This window comes from Coloeus monedula (assembly GCF_965178545.1).
Source record: "Coloeus monedula genome assembly, chromosome: 1".
Taxonomy (NCBI): domain Eukaryota; kingdom Metazoa; phylum Chordata; class Aves; order Passeriformes; family Corvidae; genus Coloeus; species Coloeus monedula.
In genome coordinates this window covers 14,699,536-14,727,199 of record NC_138781.1, presented here as the reverse complement: position 1 = coordinate 14,727,199, position 27,664 = coordinate 14,699,536, and the positions used below count along the sequence as shown (strand labels likewise).

The following is a 27,664-nucleotide window of genomic DNA, read 5'->3' as shown; positions in this document are numbered from 1 at the left end:
AATGCCATAAATTCCTTGACATTCCCTTGGGAAGCATAACTTTTATTTGTACTGAAGCCAGTGAAATTTACTCGAGTCACTATAATTTAAATTTCCAGAGTAATAACTTACTGATATACCCCCCCTCATGTAGACTCTATTTCATAATGGAGAAAAATCACAAACCCTCTTTAAAGGCAAACAGTGGGTTGGCATCATATTTGATTTTAAGAAATTAAATTTTGGGTTTAAATTTGCATTGCATCCAGTCATCCATCTTACAAACTCTGAACAAAGTCTGGTACCATGAGCGAAGAATGTAATTAGTTCACAATCCAGAACTGACCAATAAAATACAGGCTGTTTGAGTTTGTAGGGATTTTTGAATTGGTTTTTTTTCAGATGTCAATTGAAATTGAAGTAAGATTTAAGAGTTACAGTTTCCTTTTAAACACATTTCTTGTTTAAAGCAAGAAAAGTGTTTAAATTGTCACTATTTGCAGATACCTTGGGTATGTGGGCTTTGATCAAAGTAGGCAGAATTGTCAAGCATTTCCTTTGAGGAAGCTGGTACTATTTGAGAACTTAAAGTTCTCCTAGGATTTATCGTCTTCCACATAAAGGAGAAATTGGGTTCTCTTGTAGTTAAAAAATCTGGAGTGTTCTGGGCTTTTGATTTGCCAAGCTGAAGGATTTTTTCCTGCACTGGAGTGAAGCAAGGTAAATAAAAGTGTAATAGTTGCCATTTCAGATCAGAGCAACTGTGTGCTGTAACCTTCAGCCTCACCTTTTTCTGCAGTGTAGGTCTGAAGCATCCAAAGTTTCCATAATGAAACTATGAAATAACGCTTTAGTTTCACGTATATTAGGGTAGCACAGTACTGATAAAGAGCAAACCAAGCAACACAGCTTTCCTATGTACTTCTGTCATAAACCAGGTACTGACAGAAATATCAGCAGTGACTTTTCCTATGGGAACTTCCCAGTCCATGCTACCCAATGAACCAAAATAAAGAACAACTTGGCCATTTATCGATTTGAACTAACAAGCTGTAGTGAGTTAACACTTCCATGCTGCATCTTTGAAGGCTGCAGCTCAGCAGAGCTGGCAGAGCTGGGGCAGCAGGTTGTCTCTGCAGCGTTGGTTCTGCAGACTCATACCGAGTATTGGAATCGATATGTGAAGCATATCTGTAGTGCACAGTTGTTCTGAAGGGGGAGCACGTGTTTAAAATCCTTTTTTTTTGTTTAAGTAATCACAGCCTTAAGTGGTTTCCAGATGATTTGCAAGAAAGAGAACACATTAGGTTGCTGTTTGCAGACATTACCAGCAAATTATCAATCATTTCTGAAAACCGCTAATTGGAGAAAATAATGTAACTGCGTTTGTTTTATGATGTTCTGATTTCTGGAAATAATATTCCAGTGTATCAGATGGCTGCATTTGTAGATGGGGTCATTGAGCTGACTCTGGATTTGCTGGTGAAACACACTGTCCATGTCTTTACCTCCCTTCACATAATGGTCAGTGTTTAGTATTGCTTCCTTTTAAGGTTTGGTTTCCTTAAGTATGAAATACCTTTGTGGCTCAACTGATCACACACCGCTGAAATAATGTGCCATCCATATTTTTGAAAGAACATTGTGTTTAAACGCACTCTTCTAAACAATACAGAAATGGAAAGCACTGCTGAAGAAATAACTCAAGTATATTAAGCTGGTCTGCATGTGGCTTTTGTTGTTGTTTTGTGGGGTTTTCTTAAAATGTTCATTCTTTTTGTGAAATGTGCTATTTCAGCTGGAAAAGAAAGAAAGGAGATCCTGGGGCCTGAAGCTCAAACAGATGAAATTGGATGTACAGGTATTTCTTTGTTAATCTGAGTCCCTTATACATAAAGTGCTATTGAATTTTGGTTAGGTGAGTATCATTCTGAAATCTTTGGAATTCTCCCACCTCTGTTTATAAAACTGCTTTGCTTTTCCATGCTAGAGGTATTAAACTGTAAACAGTGTTTTAGCTGAGGAAAATAGTCTGGGCACCTTTTGGTGGCCAGGATCCAGAGGTGTAGGTGACCAGTGACACAAAGCAGCCCTCCCTCCCTCCCTCCCCAGGACTGACCACAGAGCTCCAGCAGCACCATGTCTCCAAAGGAAATAACTGGGAGTAGCAATGACCTTGTATGTAGGTGTACCCATCAACAGGTAGTGTTTTAAACTATGAAAAAATACATAAAAATAAACTTAAGCTAATACTGTATTTTATTATCAATTCCTCTGTTTGTACTGATTACACAGAAAGCAAAATAAAATGTGTACTTCAGTTTCAGACTCAAACAAAAACAGATGGTTTGTTATTTTTTCTAGTTCTCTGCTTGACAAAAGATTAATATATATCACATCCAACTTTTTTAAGTTGTTTGGGGGTTTATTTAATGCCCTTACTAGATAGTTAGATAATATTAGAGTAAGTCTTATTTAAAAGCAAACCCATATCTAAACACTGATATGTTTTAAACTCTAGATTCACACATTCTTTTCAGTTCCTATAAAGTCAGTTCTCTCCACATAAATGTGGAGAGCTGCATTATTCATTGCATTACACTCTACATGTGAGAGACTGCCTCATGTCATAAAAAGATTGTGTCAAATTGTAAATTGAGTATATGACTTCACACTGAGATGAATCATAAAACTTCTCTTTCCTATTAAAAATATACTCCACATTAATAGTGGAGAACATCTGTCATGATTTAGGGTGCTGCAGGCAGAGCTTTCACAGAATGTTCCACCATGGTAAAAATAAACTCTATGAACAATGTATTTAGGGAAATACTTGGTATCAAATATTTATCATATGTGCATTAAGTAAAATATTTACTTTATTATTTGCTAATTTTGCAATGCAGTTGATCACTGGGTTTTTCTCTTTAAGTTTTTAACTGGAAAATATTGAAGCTTGTTAACTTGATCTGAAGCCTTTTTGGTAGCCATTTCCAACACCAGAGAGCAAGCCAGTCAGAGTTCAAGTTTGCTGCATTTTTCTGGCCAGCTTGTTATTGAGTTTAAATATCTTCTTTGTGCTAATGAACAGTTATAAGTAACATTAAAAATTGTGTCTTGAAGGCAGCAAAGGTACTTTTGCAAAGACAGGAGCCAAGATGGTAAACTGACCTTCCAACTACAAGGCCTAAATCATAATTAATTAATGTTGCATTTAAGGTTTTTTTGGAAATTGATAAGAACAGCTAAATCTGAAATGATAAAAATGCACTGAGTTAAAGAGGCAAACTGTGTTTAGTCAAGTTTTTAAATATCATTATGCTACCAGTTCTTTTAAAATGTGGCATAATCTGGCATCTTAAAGGGCTTGACCTACACTAGTATCTGTAAAGAGTTTTTAAATCCTTGGCTAGAGGGAGATTTGGTAATGTAAATTACTGAATCTCATTTATGTTCTTTTTAAACTTAATTTTGTATCTTGTGGCTTGCTTTTCATGCTTAGTAAAAGAAGATGAATGTGATTCTGATGCAGAAAATGAGCAAAACCATGACCCTAATGTTGAAGAATTCCTTCAACAAGAAGATACAGCTGTTATCTACCCTGAAGCACCTGAGGAGGACCAGAGACAAGGCACGCCAGAAGCTAGTGGTCAGGATGAAAATGGTAAATATGTCACCAGTTCAGTTCTTATGAAATCAGTTGTACTCACTACTTGACCTAAAACTTCTGCTGTACTTAAGACAGCAGAATGCATGCACACATAACTATAGAGGAAAAACTTTAGTTAAATAATTAAAAGAGGATGGGATCATCATGCAAAAAACATTGCCACTTGATTTTGTGAAACAAGACATGCACTGGGATTCAGTTGTATGAGTACCTAAATGATAACCTCAAGTCATTGAAAAGAAAATTTCAAGCTTTCATAAATCCATTCAACATCCTTATATGAAAGAACAGAATAAACATTTATTAAATATAATAGATGTAAAGCAAAATAGTACAGTTTTATATAAGAATAACTTAAGAATAGTTATAACGTGTTTCTTTCCTTTTTTATCTTTCTAAACAAAGCTCCCAAAAGCATCTATTAGATAGAATTTCTTTTATTGGGTAGCCAGTCTGTGACAGGCTTTTGGGTTTGGCTTCTTTGCCTGAAAAGACAGCAGTGGAGAAAAAAAGCAGCATTGTTCATACAAAAACATCTATGTGAAAAAATAATGGCCTGTTGTTATTTTTAAGTAGATCTGGTTTTTTTTCTCTGAGAAAGTTTCATGCTTAAGGTGTTCTGAGTGAGATGAGAAGTTACACTTCGTTCATTTCTAAGTCATGAAATATTTGAAGGCAAATGCTGTTCAGATTGGTTATGCATTCTGTGTGTTTTCTTAATTGTTCAGCTTAGATTGCTTGTGATAGTTGGAGTATTTATGATTTTTCAGTAAAAAGTAACATCTTACCTAAATGGTTAGAATTTGTTGTGTTCTAGTCATTTTAAAAAATGTATATAACTGAACAGATAAATGTCATTGTAGCAGTAGTACTGTACTGGAGTCTAAGGGAGAGCAGTGAAAGAAGTAAAGATAATCTTTTTGTTCTTCTGCTCCAGAGATTTTATGCTATTAGAGATTTTACTTTAAAAAGTGCATTCATTAATTTAAGATTTTAATATGTGGTTGCAGTGGCACATATTGTCAAGTTAGTTTTGCAGACTTGCCATATGATTTCCATGTAATCATTAAAAATACACATTTGTATTAATCATTTAAATTGGACGTATCCCAGTAACTTCACAGAGAAGCATTCTGAAGATCACAATGCTGAATAATAGTGTTTAGTGTTTTAATCATTTTGGAACAGAAAATGCCAAAAATATAGTGACATTTGGTAAAGGTATGTGCTTCCAAACTGGGTTACTGGACAAGAGAAGCGACAGAGTCAGAGTTTTTAGTGATTTTGGGAAACTCTTGTCATTTCTCCATTTCCTCCAATGGAAATAGAATATAAATTAACATGCTTTTGACATTTCCACTGAGTTATATTTGTGCTGAAATTGAGTATTCTTTATGTCAGATGAGTTGAATTATAGATGGTAAAAAGAGAATTGAAAGGAGGCATACTTGTTCTTCACATGTGGGGATGGCTTCATTTTTTCAGTTAAACCAGGAAAAACGGAAATTGATAGAACAACAAAAAATCCGTGTGGATAGGGGTTACCTTGATTGTTACTGTAACAAGTGTAAAAGGACCTATATAACAGAAAAAGTGGTGATTTTTAGTAATAAGGAAAAGTGGTTTGACTCTACTTTTCACTGTTGCAAGAACAGTGGCACATTCAGTAAAAATAAAGTTGGTAAATTCCACACAAACAGAATGAATTGCTACTTCGTGGAACATATAATCAATCTGAGGTGATAACTGCTGGAAGAGGTCATGAAGGTAAATAATTCAGAGGTACTTTCTAAAGTACTGGTTCATTTTATGAGTATTAATAATTCTTACAGTTCTGAAACTTAAAATGACAGCGTGTACAAATGTGCCCCTTGTGCGTCAGAGCATAAAATGTTAATCAGTAAAGACCTTCCACCTTTCTCATGCTCAGCACAGTGCATAGAAGCCTCCTTGCAACATTTGCTTCCTGTTTGTCTTGAAGCACGGAAGACTAGCATGGTCATTGGAGTATATCATACCTATAAATTGATGGTTTGATCAAATACAGGAAACCCTACATTGATTTGAACATACCTTCATCAATTTATAAAGAAATATTTTTTTCAGTCCTTTAAAAAATAAATTTTTCAAGGATAGAATGAGTTACTATGTGGAGGGCTAAACATATGCTGATAAGGGATGGAGTTAAAACTTTATAAATGGTGACTTCTTGAAATAGACTTGTGAAATTAATACTTAGCTTCAATCTGGTTTCACTTTTCCCTGTACTAATACAGAAGTACTTCATGAAAGCCAGCAAAAGAGATTCCATAGATCACATTAGACTCATATGTATGCCCTTATGTTTGATCTCTCTACTTTCTGTTCTGCAGACAGTATGCCCTACTAACATGTACTTATCTGTGAATCACAGAATGGTTTGGGTTGGAAAGGACCTTTAAAGGCCATCTAGGTCCAACCCCTCTGAAATGAGCTGGGACATCTTCAAGTTTATCAGGTTGCTCAGAACCCTGTCCAGCCTGGTCTTGAATGTTTCCAGGGATGGGACATTTACCACCCCTGTGGGCAATCTGTTCAAGTGTTTTACCACCCTTATCACAAAAAATCTCTTCCTTATATCTAGTCTCAATCTACTCTCTTTTGGTTTAAAACCATTCCCCCTAGTCCTATCAGCATATTGTGCTGACTCTCTCCAGTGTACACTGGGGCAGCCATACCATAGTGCGGGAGATTGCATAATACCTGTGCAAAAATCTAAATTATCACTAGTCCTTCTCTGAAACAGATGGCGCTTCCAGCAGCTGCATGCTTTCTTACTAAATGCAAAGCCTGTTTGTTGCTGGTAATAAGTTTGGAACTTGTTGATTTAAATCTGGTGCATTGTCTGTCCTGTGTAGGAACACCTGACGCGTTTTCCCAGCTGCTCACGTGCCCATACTGTGATCGAGGGTACAAGCGTTTCACCTCTCTGAAGGAACACATTAAATACCGCCATGAAAAAAATGAAGATAACTTCAGTTGCTCCTTGTGCAGTTACACATTTGCGTACAGAACGCAGCTCGACCGCCACATGACATCACACAAATCAGGAAGAGATCCAGTAAGTGGCCTTGGAATTAAGGGTTTATTGTCCTCTGTAGCAACCCTGTGATTTGTTATATGGGCAGAAATGTACAGAGTGGGTAAGCTGTTCACAGCAGATTATCTGTGTGCTGATGGTCCAGTCCCAGAGCACACACTCAAGCTTGCTGCCCAAGTCAGGCCTTTTCTGTAGCTGTCGAAGACTGAGATCTCAATTCCTGTTTTCATTCATCTAGGCAGTTGTTTTCAGAAGTGCTTTATTACATTTATAGGAAATTTGTTGTTTTTTTCTATTCGTTGGCCTAAAAATTGTGTAAAAATTATCACTCAAATCTAATTGCAAATCTTTAATGAAATACTTCCTTTTTTTTTTCTTAAATCCTGTTTGGATCATTTGCAATTTACTGTAGCATTTTTGCCTTTAAGGAACAAACCTTTCCATTGCTTGAATTGTGAGGTACAGTTTTTAAATGAAATTCATGCTCTAAGACAATTTACAAATAATTAGTCTGTAAAATAAGGTGTTTCAGTACTAAATGAAGCGACATAAAAGGCTAAAGATGTTATGAGCTTCTTTTCTCTGGTTCATGGACTGACCTGAGGGCATGGTTCCCTGAAATGTCTTCCATGAGTTAGCCATCTGATCACTACAGATCCTGAGATTCTGTTCTCCTGTCCCTCTTCTTCTTTTCTTTTTTATCCCCACAATGTCCCATCGTCCATTGCCAGCACATGCTTCCATAGCTTATCAGAGGCACTCTGAGGCTCAGGAACCAAGTGAAACAGTCAGGAATTATGCAGAGAGAAAACCATACAGATTTTCTACCACCAGCTTAAAGAGGTTTGGAGATGTTTTCTTCTGAGGACAGACTAGAAAGATTGATACTCTCCAGAAACGAAACAGGAGACAAATACAACAGAAAGATGCAAAACAGAATGTGAAAGTAAAGGTACTTCCACCATTTCTGGTAGCACCAAACCAACAGATCTTTTGTTAAAAGGCTGAAAGGCTGTAGCCCAGAGTAAAGGAGATGCTTTTTTACACATTGGCTATTAACCTCCGTCCTACAAAGTACCACCAAGTCCAGCAATTTAAAGGGCTTAAAAATTTATTATACATTTCTATATCTAAGTGTTCACATTCGCAGGTCAATTAAATAGGTACAAGAAGTATCAGCCATCCTGCTGCAAGGATTTTATTTTCTCACAAGCTTTGGAATAACCTCACCAGCATATTCTGGTGTGGCAGTTCTTTTTTATTCAAATATGCTTCCCATGAACAATTAATTTCTGTTTCACTTCCTTTTTGGCTCTGCTTCTACTTGAAAAGTTACTTTCGTCTTATATACATCTTATATTTCTAACTATAAAGTCTATGAATGCTATTTATATAATGCTTTTTTGTGGGCTACCACATTTGTTTTCAGTCTTTTCAGTTACAAGCCTAAAACCAGAAGAATAAGGTAGTTGAGGGAGATGGAAGCCTTTCTCATACTTGCATGTAGTTTGAATGAAAAAATAAAAAATACCAAGTGAGTAAACACTCTCAGAAGAATTGCTAAAAAAGGAAGCTTAAATTGTATTCCCGCAGATATGTTTTAATGGATTTATGCTTTTGAAGGCACAATTGTATTTGATTAATGTTATTTCTAGGAAGTATCTGGAACTCAGTATTACACCTGTTTAAGTGTGTTCTTTTCTCTCAAGCCATAACCAGAATTAAAACACAATAGTTTAGATACTTGGCAAATATGAAATACTTATTTGTTTAGGTTATTATCACAAAGTTGTCATGTCTTCAAAATTGGCTGCATATACATGATTACATCATTTGTGTAATGGAAAATGAACTTTTGTCCTTAGTAAAATATAGACCTCCCGGTTGTGGATCTTAAACAGCTGCATGTTTAAAACTTGATGTCTTATTCTAAAAGAACTTCACCTGACAATAGATTATTTGGATAACTTGGTTAGGTGGTAATGTCCATCATGTGACAGTTTTGTAATTGTTCTGTACAAAGAAGCAACGAGCAAAGATAAAATCTAGTGTAGTGAAGGCAGTGGAAGGGGTACCTGCACACTGGACCTCCTTCTGAGCCAGGGAGAGGTGTGCAAAACTTCTGCTCCAGCAGAGAGCTGAGAGCCATCCTGCACCCTCTCCTTCATCCGTCCCTCCTCCCCATGCTCCTCATGGCTCCCTTGGCTGCTCCTACACCACTAACAGTTGGTAGGAGGTGATGCTGCATATGTGTCGTCTGACTCCACATGTGAAGCACCAGAAGAGATGCTGAAGTGTGAAAAAGTGCTTCTTATATTTGTTTTAATTTTTTTCTCATCAATTTATGAAGCACCTGTAGATAGTCTTTCAGAATTTTGCAGTGTTGTGCACACTGCTGAAAAATGGCAGTTCTTAGAGACTGTGGTCAAACCATCTGTGAAAAACCCCCGATATACCTGTAATTTCTGTCTTCCAAATAACTTTTGAGGATTCTCATTAATTAGTTTTGTTCTCTGGTGTGAGAGGGGTGGGCTTCAGTCCTAAGCACAGTAAACATTTGATGCAGGGATGTATTAGTGGCTAGTTGCAGACCTTAATGCTGATGGTTCTTCTTTCAGTCCTTGAAGGAGTGCAAAGGAATGTTCTTTGAATATTGCAGTTAATTTTCTAATGAGGCTTTAACAGTGCTGAAATGGGGAAAAACGTTTGAATCTGAGAAAATGAAGGTGAACGTATTACAGGTGGTACTTTGGAGAAGTGTTATGAGTTCTCAGTTACTTTTAAAGAAGATCCTTCAAAGTATTTCTGACGAAGTCCCAGATATATAAAACAGTATTACGAGAGACAGCAAGAAAGCTGAACAGAGAGTTACAAATATAAGAAGCTAAGGCAAAATAGATTTGGAAATACTACGTAGCAGAAAGCTTAATGCACCTTATAGCTGTGATCAGGAAAACAGGAAAACTCATTAAAAATTTGGTAAGTGGAGTGTGGACTTCCATGCCTTAGAAATAGAATATTAGATTTGAAGACTGGAGCAGAATCATTTCTGACAGATTGAATACATGCACTGATACTTAGTATGAATATTTATGTCGTCCAGGACCTGCAGTAACTGTATATATCCTGAGATCTGTTAGCTTGTATAATCTCAAGTCAAATGGTACTAACTGATTCTCGGCAGGCTTAAGTAAATCTTGACATGGTCCCCTAGACTCAGTGCAGTTGGATCATTAAAGTGAAATGCAGTGAGTCAGCCACAATATTCTAGAACATCATCTTCAAGGGACTTAGTTAAATGGAGCTGAAAAGCCATGTGAACTAGCAAAAGACAGCTGACAAACCCCGGAACGAGGGTCACATGCTAATCAGGATAAGCTGGAGTATGAGACCTCACTGCAGAGCCCAGGAGGAGGCAGGAAGCAGCCCACCCTGAGCAGGGTGGGAGCAGAATCTGCTGAAAGGTAAAATCTGCTGCTCAACCAAATGCTTATCCCAAGGGAACCATTGAATTAGAGTATTGGGAAGTAATTTAGATTATCTTATTTCAATTTGTCTTCTGTTAGCATTTGTAACATATAAAGGAGGACAGGGAGTAGAACAGGAAGGGTTGATAATTTGGACAGCATATCTCATTGCAAGAGTTCAGACTTTCATCCAGCAACCTGCACAACCATGGATTCTTCAGATCTGCAGGCATGTCTCACAGCAGGGTCATCATCCTGTGTTTTATCCATCCTTGCTGCTCCAGCACACTTCTCAGCCCAGCAGTCATGTCTGTGCTCAGGGAAGAGCCCCAGCACGTGGTGAGCATCTGCTCCCAGTGCTGCTGAGCGCAGCAGGCCAGAGCCAGGGGTAGGAGTTCCCCACATGGTTTCAGACCAGAGGCAGCTGATCCACACCCGCTGCTCGTGGTGGGCAGCCTCTTTGTCCCCAGAGTCCATGAACAGCTTGTCACAAACTGTCCGCTGCGGCTTGTCGGTGCTGGAGCCCAAGGTGCCACGACCTTCCTAAAAGCATCTCCAGGGCAAAGCCACTGGGCAGGACCACTGTACACGCACACATGCATGGATAGCTCCAGTGAATGGGTTGACAGGAAGGGTCTCCGGATAGAGTTCCACGGGAGGGGTTTAATGCAGCCATGCTCGTGAAGGGTTCCAGGGACAAAGACAAAGAACAATGGAGGGTCCAGGGTTAAATATGGGAGCAGATCAAGCCTCAGGGACCAATGATCTGAGGGGTCGGGGGCAGTACACAGGTGGGGTTAGGGAACTAATGGGGAAACTCTGAGGGAGTGGCGATGGGGCAGGGGTCAGTGGGGGAAACCTGGAGTGGAGAACCTTCTAGGGCAGGGACATACAAGGTAGCAAGGGGCAGGGAGGCCAACCAGGAAAGCAGAACTGGGATACATTAACATACTAGAATAATGCATCCTGGGAGCAGCCTTTTCTGTCACCCTAACCTGGGGAGGAATCTTCAGTACTAAGGACTGCCCCACCAGTGGACTCTCTTTGTCCCTTGTATCATAGGCTCACCAGCCACCACACAGCTCTGTTCATGAGTTTATGAAAATGTTTCCCCCAGTTACCAAAAATGTGCAGTTGTATCCCAATTGTGGTAGAATATCTTTTTGCCAAGCAACCTCTACTTAAAAAGGAGCTGCTGGGTTTTTTTTAATAAACAAGTTGTTTGAACAGAAGAATTCCTAATTCCTCTATTACATGTTGGTAATTAAGCTGCTTCAACTTTTAAAGTGCATGTGATTTTTGTCCTTAAAAATACACATTCATAGTTCTACACAGTTTGTGGTAAAATTACAGATCTTGCAAATACATGTCGCATATACTACATATTATGTGTCTGTCTTAGCTTTTGCTTTTTTTTTATGCTAGTGTAGCAATAAAGACAAAAACAATTTAGAAGTTAATAAACGCTCACACAAGGCAAAATCTAACAAAAATAATCACAGAGCTTCAGTGCAAATAGTGAAGAGGTTTGATGTTGTGTACTTGGCAAATCCCCCCATATTTTTATTTGTTTCGGTTTAGTTTCTCACATTTAATTTGCAAATTAATTGTGACCAGAAGTTTCTTTATTGTCACTGAGCTACCTTCCCTTGAGCAATCTTGTGGCATCATTATATAGAGGAATCCAAGGCCAACAGTAAGCCCTGGAAGCATGTAAATGGAAAAATCAAGTCAATTGATTGAAGTTTAAACAGGCTTCTATCGACTTTAATGTTTTCTGTCCTGCATGAAATATTCTGTGGGTAGTGGGCTTGGGGTTTTTGCTGATGTTTTTGCTTTCACAAGTAGAATTAGGATTCATCCTGGAACTTCCTACTCACATAACATGTCAGTGTAGACATCACCTGAATTTAGGAGAAGGGGCAACTATATTTTGAATTTATTTTTTTCTTTTTACTGTACCAGATTTATTCAGAAAAAATGTGTGTCTCAGTTTTTACCTGATTTGTAATTTGTTTCTTTTTCCGTACCACCTTTAGTGTCTTAAAATTATGGTTGATTGTTTTCAGGTTTGTATTGCATTTTCTCTGTTGCAATGTGAAAATACAAGGTGTTTGTGCAAGATTTCGTCCTGTAAAATAATTAAGACTTTTTTCTTACAGAGACATGTGACGCAGTCCAGTGGTAATCGAAAATTCAAGTGCACTGAATGTGGAAAAGCTTTTAAATATAAACATCACCTAAAGGAGCACCTACGAATCCACAGTGGTAAATAAATCAAGCATTGAATTGAGTACTAATGTTGCCATTTCTGCTCTTTATAACTTTGATGTAGTAGCAGTCTTGTAAGTCTATGTTTAAAATACTAGTGTTTTCCTTATTTTTTTCCCCCTGGAATACTGCAAGCACTGACTGCAGCCTTCAGCTGTGTGCAGGGAATATGCAGAAAAACTCAAAGAGGATTTTAAGTTGCAACTTAATCTCTCACAATTAAGGAAAACTTGACTTGTCACAGAAGAAATAGGGACATCTTTCTGGTCCTTTTCACTTGTCTGTTTTTTTCTTCAATGTTTGGAGATCATTCAGTGTGTTACAAGCCTTGCTAGAGAATTTTAATTGATAATAATCAGGGCATAAGAATCGTGTGTTCCTCCTGTCACTGTAATTGTCATCACTCAAGACAAGTCATATTAAAGTAGACTCAGGACACAATTTATTAGAAAAGTTCCAATTTATAAGAAATGTTATATATAATAATATATTTTAATATATAATATAACAATAGGTTAGATGTGGTCACTCAAAAGAGATTATTAATTTCTGTCTTTAACCCGGTATTGTGGGTTATTGTGAGTATTGTAGCAAATATGGGTAGATTGTATTTGCATTTGCTGCAATAAAACATGCATAGCTCCTTATACAATTATGATTTGCATTTATTGCATTTTTTTTCTTTAATCATATTCTTTTTTTTTCCATTCTGAAGTACTTTATGTAGCTTCTGAAGTTAGTGGTGGTACTATTTTAATGGAGTTCAGTGAAATCTGTAATTGTCAAATAGAGAAATACTGGAACACATGATCATGTGGGCTCCATCCTATACCTGCTAGTGGATCACAAACTTATTAAAGGAGCCTTGGATCAGAGCTATACTCTTACTGTTCAATTCACTAGATAAGATTATTTTTTTTTCCCTAGGACTTTTTGAGAGGTCATTATAATGAATTCTTTCTGGTAATTATTGTTTGATGTAGCTACACTGTAACCTGGTTAACTGTTCCATATGTATTTTTTCTTTTCTTTTTTTTTTTTTTTAATCTTTAGGAGAGAAGCCATATGAGTGCCCAAACTGCAAGAAACGTTTTTCCCATTCTGGTTCATACAGTTCACACATAAGCAGTAAGAAGTGTATTGGTTTGATGCCCGTGAATGGTCGAGCCCGGTCAGGGCTCAAGATGTCTCAGTGCTCCTCCCCTTCCCTTTCTGCATCACCAGGTAGCCCAGCAAGACCACAGATACGACAAAAGATAGAAAATAAACCCTTGCAAGAGCAGCTTCCTCTTAACCAAATTAAAACTGAACCTGTGGATTATGAATTCAAGCCCATAGTGGTTGCTTCAGGAATTAATTGTTCAACCCCTTTGCAGAATGGGGTCTTTAGTGGTGGTAGCCCATTGCAGGCAACCAGTTCTCCTCAGGGTGTGGTGCAAGCTGTTGTTCTACCAACAGTAGGTCTGGTGTCTCCCATAAGCATCAATTTAAGTGACATTCAAAATGTATTGAAAGTGGCAGTGGATGGTAATGTAATAAGGCAAGTACTGGAAAACAATCATGCTAATCTTGTGTCCAAAGAACAAGAAACAATCAACAATGCATCTATACAACAAGCTGGCCATTCCCTCATTTCAGCGATCAGTCTTCCTTTGGTTGACCAAGATGGGACAACCAAAATTATCATCAACTACAGCTTGGAGCAGCCAAGTCAACTTCAGGTTGTTCCACAAAATCTAAAAAAAGAAAACTCTGTTCCTGCAAATAGTTGCAAAAATGAGAAATTACCAGAAGATCTCACAGTGAAGTCTGAGAAAGATAAGAACTTTGAAGGAGAGACCAACGATAGCACTTGTCTTCTTTGTGATGACTGTCCAGGAGATCTTAATGCACTTCAAGAATTAAAGCACTATGAAACAAAAAGCCCTCCTCAGCTTCCCCAGCCCAGTGGAACAGAAGCTGAGAAACCCGAGTCCCCTGTCCCATCAGAAGCTGGGGAGAACAACTTATCTCCTGGTCAGCCACCTTTAAAGAACCTTCTATCGCTCCTAAAGGCATATTATGCATTAAATGCACAACCAAGCGCAGAAGAGCTTTCAAAAATAGCAGATTCTGTAAACCTACCACTGGATGTGGTAAAAAAGTGGTTTGAAAAAATGCAAGCTGGACAAATTTCTGTGCAGTCTTCTGGACCATCTTCTCCTGAACAAGTTAAATTAAGCAGTCCCACAGACAACGATGATCAAGCAGCAGCTACAAATGTGAGTGAACCCCAGAACAGCACAAATAACTCAGAAAATCCTGTCAGTACAACAAAATCTCAGACTTTACCAGGGGGATCAACTCTGAATGGTTCACACAGTAGCACGCCATCTGCATCACCACTAAACCTTTCTTCATCAAGAAATTCACAGGGTTACACGTACACGGCAGAGGGTGTACAAGAAGAGCCACAAATAGAACCTCTTGACCTTTCGCTACCAAAGCAACATGGAGAACTGTTGGAAAGATCTACCATAACTAGTGTTTACCAGAACAGTGTTTATTCTGTCCAAGAAGAACCTTTGAACTTAACTTGTGCAAAAAAAGAACCACAAAAGGACAACAGTGTTACAGACTCTGATCCTATTGTAAATGTAATCCCACCAAGTGCCAATCCCATAAATATTGCTATACCTACAGTCACTGCCCAGTTACCTACAATTGTTGCCATTGCTGACCAGAACAGTGTTCCCTGCTTGAGAGCTCTCGCTGCCAATAAGCAAACCATTTTGATTCCACAGGTGGCTTATACATACTCTACTACAGTTAGCCCTGCAGTTCATGAGACACCACCAAAACAGACCCAAGCCAATGGAAATCAGGTAATTTGATCCCCATATTCCTGTATGATGTATGTATGATGTATTCAGTCTGTATCAGTGCTGAGCTAACAGAAAACTATCAGGGTAAATTAAACAAAAATATAAATACAAGCTGTCAGGCTTATTTGACTTGACTGTAAATGGGTAATAGACATTACTGTTGTGTGCTCTGCAAAGCTAGTCAGCTCAGGCATCTTGAATCCAGACTAACAGAAACTGTTGTGCATGGACAGCTCAGTTCTTCTCCATATTTAATTTTCTAGGACATTAGTGTTCACTATTTTAAAGACTATCTAATGCTCCTGATCAAAAAGCAAAATAAAACCATAGCTTCTGTCTTTTGCTGGCTCTGTATCTCCTCTTTCCCCACACTCAGAAAATAAACTCTTCGGAATGTTTGGCTACATTTCACACTGCTCTGCTTCTTTGGCTTGCAAAGTAGCTGAATTCATCCTGCACCGTAATGGCACTTTAAACAAAACACAGATATATTCTCAATTGAAAGTCAGGGAGATATTTGTCTTCTTCATCTGCCATTCCTGTATCCTGGCTTGCTCTTCCCTGGGTGCATCCAGATGTGATCTAACCAGGGTCAGTCCTCCTGAGAATCACCTGTGCGCATTGAGGTAGGGACAGGGCAGAACAGAAAAGTGCCTGAGTGTTTCTGCTTAAATCTGAGAAACTTAATAATCTATTCAGGCTTCTGTATTGTCAGAGACTGAAGAGCCTTGAAGAGTTACAAGGTTGCTTATATTAAAAGCTTGAGACAGACATTTGAGGTAGCTAGCATGTACACTTTTATATTCAGATTTGATAATATGTGATAAAATATGTGTGTAGTGATGCTGCTGATGTCAGTAGAAAATACTGTGCTTTTAGAGGGGAGCTTTAGCACTTGAAATGCTTAGAAATAGACAATTATATTTTTGAAACTAGTAATGAAACTATTTGAAGTCCCTTAAATTTGGGGCTAAGTAGTATTTTCGGTAGTTTCATGAGGAAGAAGGTAGTCAAATATTCAAATTCAAATGGTAACTTAAATAGCATTTTTGTGAAAACTTCAGCAAAAACAGCCTTTTAACTTCTTAAAGTCTGTGAGGCAGCAAAAGGTAGGTGGATTAGCAAAAAATGCAGTTATTTGGCAAATTTGCTCTTCCCACTTACTGAAGTGCTTTACAGGTCTGTAATATTGCATTTATTTTATGGGCCCTGAATTGGACCTGGCCAACAATTAGATTTGGATGTGATTAAAGCCAGTCCCAGTAAGGATTCTGCATCAGGGTGATGGCAGGGACTGCAAAGCAGAACAATGCAGTAAAAGATTTTTTTTGACTGTGGAAGTCTAAACAATTTTGTTTGTCTGCTTATGGAATTGAATGAGAATAGCAGCTTCATTTTATGTGGGTTACTTTTTTTATTGAACTTAACTTTTTTTTAAATTTTTCTGAAGGATGAAAGGCAAGACACTAGCTCAGAAGGAATACCCAATGCAGAAGATCAAAATGATTCTGATTCAACACCCCCAAAGAAAAAAATGAGAAAGACAGAAAATGGGATGTATGCATGTGATTTATGTGACAAAATATTCCAGAAGAGCAGCTCATTATTGAGGCATAAGTATGAACACACAGGTATGTACTGGGAAAAGATGTTTCCGATCATTATTTCTTTGATAACGTGTAATTGATAATCTCAGCTGGAATCCAGTTTTCAGACAGTGTAGGGAAGTGTAGCAGTCCTTACTGCCTGTGCTAAGCTTTCTTTAGAAACCCCTGGTTTTGTATATTTGTTTGACAGAACAGCGATTCTGTCTTTCTTTCAATTTGTTAGACCTGAACCCTAAATAGAAAAATGGGAGGTTTTGCATCTGGCTTGTGAATAATCATCTGTGAACCACAGCCTATAACTGAGGATATATTACTTTTAATTTACCTTGCCTGGTTATAAATTAAGAAAAAATTAAAAATATAAATTGGAAAAAAAGGATCATGTATGTATTTGATACTTTACGTGAAAAGCAGCATGCCTGTCTGGCATGAAGGATTTTCAAACTGAGCCATATTTGTAATGACCTGAAATTAACAGGTTCAGATATTCATCAGACATAGAATCTAACCAGCAAAGAACACCCTTTTGGCTTTGATTTTTATTTTTAATTTCTCATAGTTGTCCCTTTTGGCTCCAGTTCTGGTATCTTTAGGATTTTTTTAATACCTCTTGCCCTCTTTTTTCTTCCGTGATGTCGTAAAATAAAAATTCTTTTTTTAATTTGTTAGGTGCCAAATACATATTGGGTTTTGTATTATGTATTTCTTTCTTGCTGGCTCTGTTATGTCTTCTTTCCCCACATCCATAAAAGAAACTCTTTAGAACTTTTGGCTACTCCCATCATGCTGCTCTACTTTCTTGGTTTGCAGAGTAGCTGAATTACTATATTATATTCTATTAATTACATTTCTGTGTATTAACATTTTAATGTTATCTCACATATAAAATTAAAAGCATTGCAAATTCTTTTTTGTCTTGATCTTCTCAAGTTGTATTCATTAAGGGTATCTAATTTCATACCTATCCTGTCCTGAGACTCTTTTAACTCCTCCTTTTCCTAACACAGTTGTTCTTCCCATACCAGTTTTGAGTTCAATGTAATGTTCAAAATCATAAAATCATTTAGGTTGGAAAAGACCTTTAAGATCATTGGCTCCAACCATTAACCCAGCACTGCCAAGTCCACCAGTAAACCATGTCCCAGAAGTGCCACATCTACACATCTTTTAAATACCTCTGGGGATGGTGACTCAATGACTTCCCTGGGCAGCCTGTGCCAGTACAACCCTTTTGGTGAAGAAATTTTTCCTAATTTCAAATCTAAACCTTCGCTGGCACAACTTGAGGCCATTGCATCTTGTCCTGTCACTTGTTCCTTGGGAAGAGAGACCAGCACCCACCTCGTTGCTTTTCAGCATGAGATAACATGGATGTGCTGGTCATCTATGTAGTGTGACCAAAAACCTGCTGTCTTACTTTGTCTTTTATGTCTGAGCTAAGACTGCAAAGTTCTTTTGTGTAACAACTTCGAATGTTAAAATAACACTGCTAGGCTCCTGATACATTTATGAGAGACTCTGGAATCAAGAGAATAGCTGGAAAACAGAACAGAAACACACTGAGTGAAACAGGTTTTTCATGTCAATACATGTGTATTCAGCAAGTTTTGTACATAAAATATTCAGCCTAGATTTTAGAATGATTTTCCTTTCACCAGTATCATGGAAGGACTTGGTACACAAAAGCCAACATAAAAGTTTAGTTGATTTTAAATTACCATCAATATAGAAAAGTTAAAATGGTTTTGATTGAAAATAGTTTATGCAAGAAAAATGTCTCCTTTTCTAATTTATATTTGCACTTTTTTTGTGCTAGAGGGTGTATCTGAGAATCTCTTTATCCTCCTATGAGTTTTCCTAAAAAAGTTACAAATTACTCTTGTGATTGTTACAATGTACTCTTGCACCTTCATCCTTTGGGAGAGAAACTCAGGTTGATAACGCATGGAGTAGAACGTCTTGTTAAATAAAATTTAATCCAATAATCTAATAAGTTCACCACCAGCATTTTTCAATGAAAACAACAGTGTGCATTTTTAAAACTTCAGCTACAAAACGTCCAATTGTTTGTCCTTTACTTTACAGGTAAAAGACCTCACGAGTGTGGAATCTGTACAAAAGCATTTAAACACAAACACCATTTGATTGAACACATGCGACTGCATTCTGGGGAAAAGCCCTACCAATGTGACAAGTGTGGAAAGCGGTTTTCACACTCGGGGTCTTACTCTCAGCACATGAACCATCGCTACTCCTACTGCAAAAGGGAGACGGAGGAGCGCGACAGCACCGAGCCGGAGGAGATGGGCCCGGAGGTGCTGAGCAGCGAGCACGTGGTGGTCAGGGCATCCCCCTCGCAGATCGACTCGGATGAGAGAGAGAGCCTAACCAGGGAGGAGGAGGAATACAGCGAAAAAGAGGAAGAGGAGGAAGAAGAAAAAGACATAGAGGGACTTCAGGAAGAAAAAGAATGTAGGGAACTACAAGAAGTAGGGGATGCAGAAGAAGAAGCAGCAGTAGAAGAAGAAGGGAAAACTGAAGAGAACAAGAACGATGAAGCTGTAAATCAAGCAAGCAATGCAGAACCAGAAGTTATACAAAATAATGGGCAGGTGTCAGAAGAAAATAACGAATAAAGCTTACATGCTAGGTTTTTTCTATAAGGAAAAAAAAAAGAAATTGGTAATGAAGTTCCTTCTATATTATACATGCTTTTCATGGAAACGCAGTAGCCTGCATACTGTGATTTCTGTTCACTACTGTGTAAAAAAATATATATATAAAAAAAAAGAAAAGAAAAAAAAAAGAAATCCAGGTGTGCCTGAACCTCAAACTTAGTAATTTTTCACACAGTTTTCAAAGTTAGGAACAAGTTTATAACATGAAGCAGATTAGAAAAATACAGTGACTCTGGAAGCAAAGGTTTAACAGGTTGTAGGAAACCTGATTATTAGACAAGCATCTGGCATTGTTTGTTTTATCAGTATTAATTTTCATTCTTAAGTTGATTAATTTTTAAACTGTACAATTGGGAGAGATTTATATGTTTTGTTTTTTTTTAATGGTAAAACATTTCCTAAATCCGCTTCAGTATTTTCTTATGTTTTAAAATGTGAGAACTTCTGCACTACAGAATTCCCTTTTGCAGAGACGTGTAATGCAGTTGCAAACAGTGCTTGGCTACCTTTGTAAATTCAACCTAGAAGGTAGCAGTTTCTGACATTAGATGTTGTAGTAGAGCATATTATCATTTAAAGTGTATTGTTAGCCTTAAGAAAGAAGATGATAGAAGAACTGAAGTTTCTTACTCATGTGGTTAAAAATGTAGTTGAGAAGATTGTCGTTGAGTTCTGATTGCAGGGACTAACAGTGTTAATACTGGTAAGGACAGGAAAGTTGTCAAAAACAGTGTTTGTAATTGTGTTTTGAGTATGTAGTAACAATATGAAGGATATGATATGAAGCTTTGTATCTCTTTTGGCCTTATGCAAGACCTGTGTGCTGTAAGTGCCATTTATCAGTATTACAAAGGCTCTAAGCAGCCTTTATCCAATGTGTGGCCTACAATAACTAGCATTTGTTGATTTGTATCAAACTTCTAAACTATTCATGGGGAAAAAAAACACTCAGCCATCAGAGAAGTAAGAACACTGGTCTATTTCATTATTTAATTATTTGGTGGTATTTTGGGTTAATACCTGACTTGCAGAATTTCTCTACAATAATTACAAGGGAAATTTTCTAATCTGCTTTATTGCTTTATTGGTTTACTTTAATTTCAGACACATACATGACATATTATCTGGCTCATAAGTATTTTCAAATGTTAGTTATTATGGACCCCATTTATTAACAATGTTAGCTGATTTTTACCTATCAGTATTATTTTATTTCTTTTAGTTTATAGATCTGTGCAACATTTTGTACTGTATGTCTTCAAACCTGGCAGTATTAATACCCTTCTTACTGACATATGTACCTTTTTAGTTTTAGAAAACTTTTATATTTATGTGTCTTATTTTTATATTTCTTTATTTATTACACAGTGTAGTGTATAATACTGTAGTTTGTATTAATACAATAATATATTTTAGTATGAAAATTTGGAAAGTTGATAAGATTTAAAGTAGAGATGCAATCGGTTCTCTTGCATTGAGATTTGATTTAACAGTGTTATGTTAACATTTATACTTGCCTTGGACTGTAGAACAGAAGAATTAAAATGGGAATGTATTAATTTTACAATTGCAATCAATTCATTTTACCTTTACCCAGTTTTTAATATAAAGCTCTTAAATTTTGAAATTCACTGTGTGACTAATAGCATGATGCTCTGCAGTTTTATTAAGAGATTAGTTTAACCATAAAACTCTCATTTCCTTAGTAAGCCAAATTAGAATAATCTTATAAAACAGTGTTGGGAACAATGTTTAACATTTTTGTGCCAATTTGTTCCTGTATTCATGTATGTATGTTACAAATCTGAAACTTCATTTTTAAGTTCCTTGTTACATCATGGTCATTTTCTAGTTTTTTACCAAACTCCCCATCTCACAATAAAATGCATCAACAAGTCTGACCTACTGTCATTATTCTGGTAATGTATAGAAAATGCATTTAAATTCTTTCTCTGAGGAGTTACTGAGACACAGATCCTGCTTTAGTGTTGATCCTGGGTTTCAGTGGTACATAAGGAGCATGGAAGTGAAAGAAGAGTTTGAACTGTGTGCAGGCACAGGGATTGCTACGTTAGTTCATTGGTTTACCAGCGTCAGGAGAACAACTGAGTTTTCAAAATGAACCATGTGGCTTTTTTGTTTGGTTTGGTTGGGTTTTTTTGGTTGTTTTTTTTTTTTCTATACCTATCTAATACACTGTTTAATGCTATCTTATTCAATAAGACTGCTTTTAAATGAAGTAAGTCCACAACTGTTTTCTTGACTTAGCAATAAGTTAGTTGTCCGTGGAAAGGCTGGTGTATATATTGCTGTTGAACTTTCCAAAGATACAATGCCAACATTACAGATACATAATTTCAGTAATGTAAATATAAAGCCTTCAAAATTTTATTACATAGGCATGTTTACAATGTTTTGCAGTTCAAGCAAAGTTTACAGACTGTTCCTTAAGCAAAGTTCTGTTCTTTAATGATCCCTAAAATGGGATTTCAGTTGTTAAGGGGGGGGGGGGGGGGAGGGGGAGAGGGAATGGGGGGGGGCCTGGGAAAGGGTTTAAGGAACATCATTTAAGTTATTTTATATTCACATACCTATGTTCTGAATATTTCTCAATCTTATTATCTCAACATTAACACATACAAAGGATTTATCCCATATACTAATCATTTTACTTTGTGTGCATTTTGCTGTACAGTATACCAGTATTGCACTTTTAACTAGAGTAAACCTCTAACTTCATAGGATCATTGAGCTAAATATGAGAAAGCTGTTTTGAAAAAACCAATCACTTTCGTTGCATTAGTAATATCACCTTGTAAAATTTATCATAACAGAATTAATCAGGTGGTCCAGAATTTCTCACAGGTAAAACTGTCTCTGCTCTCTTCTAGGTAATGAAACACACCTTCTTGAAACTATTTTAAGATTTTCCATATTTTTCATATTCCAAGATGTCTGTGGTAATAAATCCAGTGAGATATGTTGAAATGGGAAAATTTTGTTGTCTTTAGTATTAAAACAAAGAATTTTAATAAACCCAAGGTTACTCATTTAAGTGACAGCTGAATGTAGAAGGCCAGTAACTTGGATAGAGAGTGAAGTCCAAGCAATTGTTACTCAGGAAATGTCATTGTTTTGGGGAAGAAAATTTATATTCATTACTTAGACTACAAAACCATTATTAACATTTTTGTCTTCAAAATGGATTGGTGCACTGGGTTTTGTGTCTGTTAAGCTCAGCGATGTCGCTGGTGTTTGTGACCTTGTAACATCATCTGTTACCTGTTTGAAAAACACAGAAACTGTGGTGTCTTCATTTAGCTGAGCAAACTCATGTGGAAGCCAGAGGTGCTTAGAGGACACGGGCGCCATTCCCAGCCCCGGCAGTGAGATTCCAGCAGTGAGGAAGCTCTGTGTGTGTGAAGATGCCTGGGCAGCTGTGACAGAGTCCAAGCCCCAGGGGACCGGCAGCAGCCCAGCTGCAGCCATGTGGGTTTTGTGAGTTTGTGACCTCTCTCTAAATTAATGGCAAAGCAGTTTCAAGGACAGTAAGTTTCACACACACACACACCAAAAAAAAAAAAAAAAAAAAAAGTGAAAGCAAAAGTGTAAAGCCTTTGGTTCTGTCTTTTAGAGATAAATGAAAGTTGGGAAAGAGCAGCAAACATGAGATGTGTAGTTTTAATAAAACTCCACTGTGCTATGACCTGTTCTTCAGTCACAAGATGAAACGCAGCTGCCCTGTGTGCCCAGGATGATGTCTGTGCCTCCTTCTTCCTTAGGCTCACCATGCATGGTTCATCTTGGCACAGCAATCAGGGACAGGATGGCAGAAGGAAAAGTGTCCTTAAAATTCAGCATGGGACAGAGCACTGCTGTGCCTGCTGTGCTGGTTTTTTTTGTGCTACTGACCTGTCTTCAGAGTATAACAAATTGCCACCTCAAAATCAGTTGTAGTTGCTAAATTGTGACAGCTGTATGTTCTATTTTATCATGTAATAATGAGAATAGGAAAAATGTTACAGAATAACTGTAGGAAGATTGTTACAGAAGTAAATACTAAGTTTCGGGCCCTGGGATGGGAAATAATTCTTCTGAGATCCTGAGCTAATAGCATAAGAAAGGGGGACTTAAGCCTACAGAGAAAGCTGGAAGATACATTGAGGAGGAGTAATTCTCCTCTTTCAGTAATACTCATGGCATCCCAGTGGTGATTTTGGTGGCATTCCCAAATTCTCCATAGCCACATTACTGTCCACTTGCTGGTTTTCTGGAGCAACCTATCCATATATGTAATCGATAACACAGCAATACTCACCTATGCTGTATGATGAGCTTGAAAAATTTTTTTTATATTGTGTTGAATTACAAATAGATAAATTAATGGATGCTAGAAAAAGAAGTGAGAAAGTTTTGTTACTTTGGCTAATCTCAGAGTTACAATGTGTTTCAATAAATACCTTAAATTTTAGTAGAATGATGCATTATGGCATATCAACCCAGAACATAACATATTTACCCTAAAAGGCACTGTTGTTCAGACTGAGTAAAAATTGCTTCAGCTGGCAATAAGTGTTGTATTCACACTCTGGAGTAAAATTATTCTAATGCAATTATTGCTGGTAAACCCAAAGTCAATGTCTGTACAAGCAGCAGTTTACTCATGTTTGTGCTGGCAAAGTGTACCTGGGATGGTGGTGGCCACCAGACTGAGTGGCAATTTGAAAGCAAAGCTATTTCCAAGATAGAAAATATAACACTACTAAAAGCCCAGGTTTTGCCACAGCAAGATGCTACACTGAGGCTTTTATCATCACAGCAATGAAAGATCAGGACATGACACTCCAAATCAACATAGAAGTCCATAACAGAGGAATGAAAATAATTCTTAGGCTACAGAAGACCATTAGAGGTGAAAGTAATGGTTTGAGGACGAGAAAAGTCCATTTTGGTCCTGGAGGCTGTAGTGAAGATAGGTGATGGCTTTTGAGCAGACGAGCTGAGAGAAAAGAGCTTAATCTGCTCTGTGCTGAGCTCTTCTTCAAACTGCTTTCTTTCTAATTTACTACCAATGTATAAGTCTGCACACAATTCTCTGCTTGGATAGAGGTTTTTGATGTATATTTTGCGGTTCACAATCTGGTACTTTAAAAAGTACTTTTTTTGTCTTTCCTTGACAGAACAGCTTGTTTAATTGTTGCTGCAATAATCTATAAATTTCATAGTGGAAATTCAATATTAGAGTATCCTTCAGGTCTGTACTTTGTCATTTATTGTTCATGTTTTTCTTGAACTGTTGTTCTAATGATATTTGCACAGTCTGATTATCACCAAATAAAAAATAAAACACAAAAGAATGTGACAACCATATTAACTCTTAAAAGTGACCAATTATTTACTAATTTTGTTTTATCCCTCTGCTCTTTCATGGCCTTTGGTTACTAATCTGTCACACAGTCATCTTAACTGTGTGTATCATGCCTATCATCCACATTGTATATCTGTTGTCTCTAGGGGAAACAATATATTGTTATGCATTTCATTGCTTCACAAAAAGTAATCTACTTTTTAAAAAACTGTAATTAGAAAATAAACTGATAGTTGGGATTAAATATGAAATGTGCTGCTGAAAGGAGCACTTTTGTGGCAGAGTTTGTCCTAGTAGCTTGCTGAATATGAAAGTCATGTAGTATTAACCTACAATTAGGTCAAGTTATCCAAGGCCTTACCTCTACACTGGCAGATCCCCCAAAAGATCTTTAAAAATTACGAGGACAGTGGCAAGTAATCTTTAGAATAAATATTTGAGAATGCCATTTTGGTCTTTCCTTTGGTTTTCTGGTGAGTCTCAAGTTCTCTGATCTGCTTTTAGATTTTGACATTTCTATATTGGGGACCGTCCTTGGGTTTTTGTCATCTTTGTGTAAACTAGGGCTTGTGTAATGATCACAAGATGTGCATTGTGTGTTAATTCAGGAATGTAGGGGATAAATTACTGAACACAAAAAAACCTGAAATATGCCCACGCTAACTTTGTGTCATTCCTGCTGAGCTTCTGCTCTTCTACCTGGAAATCCTGCTCACTTTTAGCTTTGGGCCCAAAGAAAGACCACAAGTCTGACAGCATTTAGGATGACTGGGTCCTGTTTCCATCTCTTACCCTTCAACAGCTCTCTCTTTAGGCCAAATTCTGCATGAATATCGTCAGATCTCTTGAATTCTGTGAAACTTTCTACATTTTTAATGACGGGTAAGCTATTGCAAAGATATAGAGGGAGGATTTTGCTCTTTCAGTGTGCAGGAATAAAATCTGCTGGACCAAATTGTTCAAGAAATAAATTAGTTGGAAAATCATGTGAAATCCTGAAAAGAACAAGAGCTCCCAACAGGTTTTCAAGTTCCTATATGCAAAAAGTGTACTTGGAATTCTGTCCCCTTCTCAAATCAAATCAATCTGATTATGGGAAAATGTCTCTGTGGATGGTAGTCCTCAGCTTCTTTTGCTCTGGCTGAGCATAATGCTGTCATTGGTCCTCTTCAAGCCAGGAGCTGAGCTATGACTTTTACAGACTCTGTTTGAGTCCTTGTGTTCAGAAAAGGCACAACTCCCTTCTTGGAGTGAGGGGGAGGAAGGTGTGACCCATCTGAAGTTGGAGTGGGTTATCCTGCCAGCAGCACTTTCCCATGAGCAGTGGCCACCGTTAAATGGTGACCAGGGCAAGTGATCTCGGCTGTGGCTGCAGAGATAAGAGGGGTTTCCATCAGGGCAAGCTGGCTAAGCTGAACTCAAGTCAGCTTTTTCCCCCTGACTTGGACAGCTCCAAAGAATGCCTGGAGCAGGAGCCAGCAATCATGCTTTTCAGGAGCTGCTGGCCTACATCACTCGAGACCAGAGAAAAGCCACCCTCAGTCTGTAAATTTCAAATTCTTGAGAGTAGTGACTCATGTTCCCCAAAACATGGTATTGTCTTTAAAATCCTCCTTCTATCTTTTTAATTAGGCTGCTTCTTATTGACATTCTGGTCTCCCAGACATTCTGTTGTGTCCTGAAGCTTAGGGAGAGGCACTCTATAAACCAAGGAACAAGGAATTCTACCACTTGCATTTGTGATGAGTGTTATCACTGTTTCTGTATCTTTTCCAACTGTGATTGTGAGTTTTCCTATCTTAGGAGAAAAAAAAACCATATAAAAAGAAATAATTGATGAATGGTAACATAACTTGAACAGGGTGATTCAGACAGTTGGGAACAGAACTGAGGACTCTAACATGGGAAAGCCTTCTGTCTTACTTTGGCATGCAGTTTGTTCTGAAGGTCTATGGCAAGTGGAGCATTTCTGTGATTCTTCAGCAGCACAGGGGAGCTCAGCCATTAGCAGCTACACTGCTTGACAAACTTACCCTCTTACACTGCGGTCAGAGGCCAGTTCTTCAGCCTAACCAACAATCTCAGATTTTGTATACAATAAAAGTGTCTTATCTGGGGTCAGCAGACGCCAAAAAAAAAAGGACTGGTGGGACATTTGGCTAAGTGGTTGGTTGCCACCAGCAATTTACTTCCAGAAATGTTCCCAGGAACCAGTGGTACTTGTGCCTTGTTTCTCCCTGTACATGCAGTGGTGAGGTTCTGTCAGTCTGGAAGGAGCTCAGCTTCTGCCAGTGGCTCTTATGAAGGGGAAAGAAGAAAAGCTTTGCTGAATCTCTGTAGCTCCTGCTGGCCCAATACATCATCTTGTTCCTTGTAGGTTTTTTGTGAAGGCCACCTGTTAGGGATGTGTTTTTTGGCTCCTCAGTAGAGGCTCTGCCTGCAATCCTCAGCAGAGAGGAGTGGAGAGGAAAAAACACCTCAGTGCAGCAAATTACATATATGTTTAAAAATACAAATTGGTCCATCCTTCTTTACAGAAATTGCTCATCTCATGATTACTTATGCCAGTAAAACCATTGTAGGATCTGCTTTTTCTCCTTTGCTATTAAAGTATTCTGATTTTTCGACATTAAAAAAAACGAACTTAATTTCTACTTTACAGTAGTTTATTATTTTGTTCT

At 37.6% G+C, this 27,664-nt stretch overlaps 1 protein-coding gene across 2 annotated transcripts in view; it reads left to right on the top strand.

Annotated features, from left to right (window-relative positions):
• The window catches only part of ZEB1 (zinc finger E-box binding homeobox 1), a 121,816-nt gene extending 100,300 nt beyond the window's left edge, over nt 1-21,516 (top strand). For both annotated transcript variants that reach the window (XM_082282973.1, XM_082282974.1), the window contains exons 3-9: nt 1,778-1,840; nt 3,482-3,643; nt 6,547-6,749; nt 12,358-12,463; nt 13,520-15,330; nt 16,781-16,961; nt 19,023-21,516. In XM_082282973.1, coding sequence (XP_082139099.1) covers nt 1,778-1,840; nt 3,482-3,643; nt 6,547-6,749; nt 12,358-12,463; nt 13,520-15,330; nt 16,781-16,961; nt 19,023-19,573 — 3,077 coding nt within the window. In that variant the 3' untranslated portion in view covers nt 19,574-21,516. The remainder of the gene's footprint in view (nt 1-1,777; nt 1,841-3,481; nt 3,644-6,546; nt 6,750-12,357; nt 12,464-13,519; nt 15,331-16,780; nt 16,962-19,022) is intronic.
• The last annotated feature ends 6,148 nt before the right edge of the window (nt 21,517-27,664 follow it).